The sequence below is a fragment of the Trachymyrmex cornetzi genome, unplaced genomic scaffold (genome assembly GCF_001594075.2).
Source record: "Trachymyrmex cornetzi isolate Tcor2-1 unplaced genomic scaffold, Tcor1.1 scaffold138, whole genome shotgun sequence".
Classification (NCBI taxonomy): Eukaryota; Metazoa; Arthropoda; class Insecta; order Hymenoptera; family Formicidae; genus Trachymyrmex; species Trachymyrmex cornetzi.
This window is the reverse complement of record NW_017295960.1, coordinates 1,092,126-1,098,653: the sequence shown is the minus strand read 5'-3', so window position 1 is coordinate 1,098,653 and position 6,528 is coordinate 1,092,126. Positions and strand designations below refer to the sequence as shown.

Here is a 6,528-nt window from a genome sequence, read left to right as displayed (position 1 = left end):
CTACCGATTTTGCCAGACCGCCGTCTGATACTGTGTCGCCACCGTCAACGCAGAGTTCTTGGCTGAGTAGTCAGGAGCTTTAAGAGATAAATACATTAGTTCTGTAAAGCATGAAATCGATTATCGTATGACTACAATGTTTTTGAATTAATTTCATATAAATTGTTGCGTTGATTGGAAAGATATTGTAATTTATTATGAATAATATAAGCTCAACGGTTTAAATAAAAAAATTTAACATGTTAGGTGAATTGATAGAATTGCGAATTTTAAGTTCTTTTTTTAAAAATTGTTAATACTGAAGAAGGTCTAATTTATGACCGAAACGTTTATTATCATTATGTATTAAACATTAATAAAATTTAAATTTCACTACCGTTATCTTGCGTTCGTGGTATAAGCCTTTCAAGCATTGTTATAAATATATTATTTTGGCTCGTAGCTTTTGTATTTTAATTTGAATTGAAACAAACAATTTGTGATTAGTTTTAATAAGTGAACTTATATAATTCTGCCACGTGTAATAAATAATAAATTTTATAAAATACACAATGTTCTTCCTCTCACCCCCCACTTTTCTGAACAATTTTATATTGAACTGAAATTTTATATTGAATTAAAGTGACTCTTGTTACTTTCCTTGCGGGAGAACGATACATTATATGTAACTACGAAAAGAGGAAAATTCGTAGTATATTAAATTCTAGAAGAAAATGTAAATTTTTTGGAAAGGTTGTATCTTATTTTTTATCGCGCGCATACGATTTTAACAAAAATACATAAGTCAGTTATGCCTTACAACAAAAAATAACTTACATGATGCTTGCAGTATTGACCATTTGCATTATTTCGTCGATCAGTTGAAATTTATCGGGTGATATTTTAAACCAGTAGTTGAAAATCGACGGTATTTTTTTATATGGAAATATATCATTGCATTGCAGAATGTATTTAACCGGTTCTAAAAGTATCTACACAATAGAAATCAAATAAAACAAATAATAAAATGAAAAGTTAGTGAAATTGAATTAGGAAAAAATAAAAGAGATATGAAAAAATAAAAGAGAAGGCGTTATAGAACTGACCTTGTCCTCCTCCGTATTACCCCTTAACGAATGGTAAAAAGGTATAATCTTTTTCATGTCTGCCATGTCGCACTCTAAATTATAGTGATACGTAGAAAGCTGTACTTTTGATAAATTTAAACCGAATGGTAAACGAGTTGGTAATATTATTTAATTCCTTGCCTTATAATATCGAGTAATGTTCGAATTACGTACCAAATAACTATGTTAAATACGAGCAAAAGTGTGATCCCAAACACGTAGTCGACAAACGTCAACTATAAGTTTACTGAAGAAGTCAAGAGTTGCGACTTTTTAGTTAAATCTGAATGTTGACTAATACTCAAAGAGGTATATACGTATAGAGTGAACTATAGAGTAGGGGAGCCAGCTAAGAATGTGTGAGTGCAGTGTTGCCGCGACGATAATTTAAAACGTACTGACACCTGATGGCAAAATGTAACATCTAGTACACTAGGATCATAAATGTACTAAAAAATGTACCAACAAAAAAGAGAAAAAGCATAAAATAAAATAAGTACAGATATAAATATATACTTATTATTGATTTAAATATGTACATACATATTTCAATCTGTATAATAATGTAATCTTCTTACGGACTCTTCCAAATTCAACAACAAAAAACTCCAAAACCAGGACGAATAAAAGTCAACGTGATAATTAATACGCAATCTTAATTCTTCAATAAAAAAAAATATCTTTTTCTTTTTATTTTCGTGATTCTTTTTATTATCGTGATTTAACCTGACACGTCTTTTCGATTATATTAAGTGTATTAGTCATGTTCCGTTCGAGCTGCGATCAACATGCGTTTTTTAACTTGATACTTTTTAGTGAATATTAATGGGAATTAGTTGATCCGTTGAGACGAATTCCTTTTATGTCTTGGGGTGAGTCACCAGTTTTATTATTAATTTGAAACTTGTTCAATAGAAATATTTATAAGGTAACTTTAATGTTTCGAATAGATGATAACATCAAATCTGCTAATCTGATGGTGATTTTTTCTTTGACATGAAGGGATTGATATTTTGAATTTGTTTTGCTAAAGATGGTTTCAAAGTGAACTGAAACGTACTATTTTTGGAATAAAGAATCTATTTTTTGGATTGAAGAATTAAGATTGTGTATTAATTACCACGCTGACTCTCATTCGCCCTGGCTTTGGAGTTTTTTGTCGTTCAATAAATTTCTGTATATAAATATGCCCTGATAGAAATTTTGTGCAGTTTGACTGAGCACCTAGTTAGTTACTATCTAGTACTACTGATTTCTCTTTATAGTACAAAAATACTACGTAGCAACTGGGCAAAATTAGTTAAAGCAGTTTTACTAGGCAATATCTGGGTCAATTCTGTACAAGAGATTTTGTATCAATACTAAAAATGTAATTGTCCAGTTTTCTACCAGTTATAGTTATGCAGTGCTCATGTCATGTGTATACGCATATATTATTGCGACATGTATACATTTCCGTAGGCGTTCACGACTTTCACATATATTTAATTATTAACAATTTTACATACAACATAAAAATATATTCAGTTATACACGTATCGCAATAATATATGCGTATACACATGACATGAGCACTGCATAACTATAACTGGTAGAAAACTGGACAATTACATTTTTAGTATTGATACAAAATCTCTTGTACAGAATTGACCCAGATATTGCCTAGTAAAACTGCTTTAACTAATTTTGCCCAGTTGCTACGTAGTATTTTTGTACTATAAAGAGAAATCAGTAGTACTAGATAGTAACTAACTGGGTGCTCAGTCAAACTGCACAAATTTCTACCAAGGAGTGATGCAGCGGATAACGTAGAAGATTCATAATTCAGAGGTCCCATCAGGTTCTCGAATCCCACTAAGGTGAATTTTTTAGTACACAATTTGAAGTAGTTAATTTCAAGAATAATTATTATAATTGTCCTAGAAATAAAATTTGTAATCCTTAAATATGAATGTTTTTTTTTTCCGAAAATTAAACTAATGTCAGCTCGGATCCAATCCATTTTCATGAATTTAAAGTACGCACATTAAAAAATTTTTAATCTATTTTAATCCATTCTCGTTTGTTGGGTATAGTTAAGTTAACAAAATTACTTTTTTAAAAAAAGGTAAACAAAAAAGGCGCTAAGAGTGCATGTACCTCCCATAAAAAATCGTTACATAAACTAAAAAAAAAAACGTTACATAAATAATATAATTCGAGTGGTAATATTGTTAATTTTTTATTACAAATTATCCCTCAGTAGTACGTATCCATGTATTAAAAAAAAAATGAAATAAAATCTTTAAAACAGAAAGTTTTATTTAAATACACCACAACGCAAGATGTTCTTCGCTAGAATTTTATATTTCTATCCATTAACAATGAAATAAACGTTTCGGCCTCAAATTAGACCTTCTTCAGAATTAATATTAATCTTCATAGGGGTTTAGAATTTTATACCTGTTTATCTAAAAAGCGCAATATTAAGTTGTGTTTCCCGTTTTACATTATAGGTGATTCACTACACACATATTTTTTAGCTTGTATAAAAAATAATTATCTTACTCTTTATCTATACTTATCATAGTAAAGATAACACGTTTGATAGCTGATCTTTGTTAAATTGAAGATTGACAGAAACTGACGTTTATTTATTGTATTATTAATGTATTTGTTTAACGAGAAAGAATTAAAATTTTAGTACACTGCGGACGCGCCTACAAGCAACAGTTCTATAGTTTCAAGAATATTGTAATATATTATTTACCGGATAATATAAAACATAATTGTACAGATTAATAGTTTATTAGTAATCTAGTGAAACGTTGTTGTAAGATTGTATGTGCTGTTAAAATAATCATTTTTCCTCCTTTTATTAAGTGTTAATTTATATAAAAATATCTACGTTTGCAGTTTAATTTCTCTGCAAAAAATTTATTATTGAAATATTTAAATTTTAAATTACACATTCAAGTGATTATAAAATAAAATGGGTAATTATACATTATATACATAGGATATAATATTTGATACTGTTTTTCTGTGTAATAAAATTCGTAATTAATATCTTTAGGTGGCGGTTCTTCTAGACAACGGGAAGAATCTGTACACAGTGAACAAAAAGAATTACCTAACGGAAACGAATCTACATTCACAACTGTGACACCTACCATCTTTGCTACAAAAGACGAGTTTGTTAGAACCTGGTTTTCATGGAAAAATGATTTCTTTGTTTATTTGAAGAATATTGACAAAGCTGAAGACAAAAAACAAATGTGGGGTTTCATGCTTTTAAATCGTATGGGTCCCATTGGTCAAAAGATTCATAGAACATTTCATTTCTATGGAGAAGATAAAAATACATTGGACATAGACATATTAATTAAGAAATTTGATCTCTATTGCCTATATGGAGATAAAAAAAGAGGCAATGAAGACATCGACAAATATATACATGAATTGACGGTATGTTAATAAAAGTATACACTTATATATAACTATATATTCTTATTACCCTCTAAAACTTTTAGAGTGAATCTTACTCTTAAGAGTGAAATTTCATTCTTAAAGATTGAAATTCAAGCCTCTCTTTTTCAAAACTAGTTAAATTTTCACTCTTTAGACTGACATATTCTACTCCAAAGAATTTAGAGAGTATAGAATAGAATAGAATTTTATTACTTCAACTTACAACGGCCAAGAAAGGACTTGGTTTACAATAAGTACCTTAATCACACTCATCCTTCCACAATACAGAAGATCTGGCACTATTTGACCCTATCTATATTTCTTATTCACTACGCGGCAGATATCTTATTCCTAACTTTCTGCTCGTTCCTAAATATCTGTGCTACTTTAATCTATCCTATCACTGCTCAATATATATCACAGATATATATCACAGTACAAATGCTTTTATCTTATAATATATATATATATACATATATATACATATATATATATACACACAGATCACAAACATTCTATAATATATATACATATCACATAATATAATATATGTATAAATGTATATACACATCAGATATCATAGCATTTCTAACAGTATACCTTACGCAAACTTATTCTACTACATAAAACATATTAACCCATGTCTGTTACCTCAATAGTTCTCTCCTCGTCAATTCTATTTTTCCTAATCAAATTTGGAGAATATACAGGGTGTTTAGAAAATAATGATAAATCTTTCATATAGAGGCAGAATGGATCACTAATCTGAGAAAAAAAGTCCTCTACTATTTTACAATTTTCGCAATACTTAACAAAATATTGATTGCTAAAAATTACCGAAAATTGGTCTTCAATAACTTTTTACTCAAATACTATCAACTTTACAAAAAAAACTGTCAGAAACAAAAATTATTAATTTTCTTCTCATAGAATTTTACGAATGTTTTCAGAATTTTTTATCAACTTTTTAGTACTGCATTTTCTCATTTTTACCAACATAAGAAAATACGGTATTAAAATATTTTGAAAAAAATTCTTAAAGTTCTATGAGAAGAAAATTAATAATTTTTGCCTCTTGCGGTTTTTCTGTAAAGTTGATAGTATTTGAATAAAAAATTATTGAAGACCAATTTTCGGCAATTTTTAGTAATTAAAATTTTATTAACTAATGCGAAAATTACAAAATGGTAGAACGTTTCTTCTCAGTTTAGTCCATTCTGCTCCTATATATGCGAAAGATCTATTATTATTTTCCAAACACCCTGTGTATATATATAAAATCTTGTAGTTATTTGTAAATTTATTTTTGCAGTCCTTTGCTATAGCACAGAATTATATTGATCCTACAAGGATTGTGAAAGACAAAATTATACAAGATATGATTACCCAGCGGTTCACAGGAAAAGCTGCGCTTCTCATAGAAAGTAAAGGAGAAAAATTGATACCATATTTACAATCACTAAATTTATACCATATCGCTCTGTTCTGGAAACAATGTGAAGATTTAATGACACAAAAAATTGACAAAACTCCGAAGCAGAATTTTACCTATGCTAAATCTGCTACAACAAAGTCTACACCAATAGAACAGGATCAAAATCAATGTACAACTATTTGGGGACATCGATGTCAATTATGTTTTCCCAAATTATGTTGTGTCCATTGCAATAAACATAATAGTAAACAGTTCAATTATTACATAGATAATTATAAAGATCAGTACATATATAACTGTACTAAATGCGGAATGAGTCATATTCGATCACGTTGTCCAGCGTACAGTGAACTGTGTATAAAATGCGGCAAGAGGAATCATTTTTCGATGATGTGTCGGGTTCCTTTTATAATAAATTGCTCTAAATGTGGTATGAACCATGCAATATCAAAATGTCCAGCATATGGTCAAATATGTCGTCGTTGTAATAAACTGAATCATTTGGAAGAAAAATGCCGATCAGCCAAGTATGTTTAA

General features: G+C 29.0%; 2 protein-coding genes across 3 annotated transcripts in view; one reads left to right on the top strand and one right to left on the bottom strand.

Moving 5' to 3' along the window:
• The window catches only part of LOC108770911 (geranylgeranyl pyrophosphate synthase), a 5,894-nt gene extending 4,557 nt beyond the window's left edge, over positions 1 to 1,337 (bottom strand). Inside the window, exons 1-3 of one of the 2 annotated variants that reach the window (XM_018522671.1) lie at positions 1,281 to 1,325; positions 1,086 to 1,159; positions 817 to 971 (exon numbers count right to left, since the gene is read on the bottom strand). In XM_018522671.1, the coding sequence (XP_018378173.1) occupies positions 817 to 971; positions 1,086 to 1,151 (221 nt within the window). In that variant the 5' untranslated portion in view covers positions 1,152 to 1,159; positions 1,281 to 1,325. Of the gene's footprint in view, positions 1 to 816; positions 972 to 1,085 lie in introns of both variants that reach the window. The other variant, XM_018522670.1, reaches the window with a different exon arrangement.
• A 56-nt stretch (positions 1,338 to 1,393) lies between these two features.
• LOC108770901 (uncharacterized) lies at positions 1,394 to 6,528 on the top strand. Its single transcript, XM_018522658.1, has 4 exons — positions 1,394 to 1,415; positions 4,162 to 4,553; positions 5,869 to 6,160; positions 6,452 to 6,528. Exons 1-4 carry the CDS (start codon positions 1,394 to 1,396, stop codon positions 6,526 to 6,528), a joined length of 783 nt encoding a protein of 260 aa, XP_018378160.1.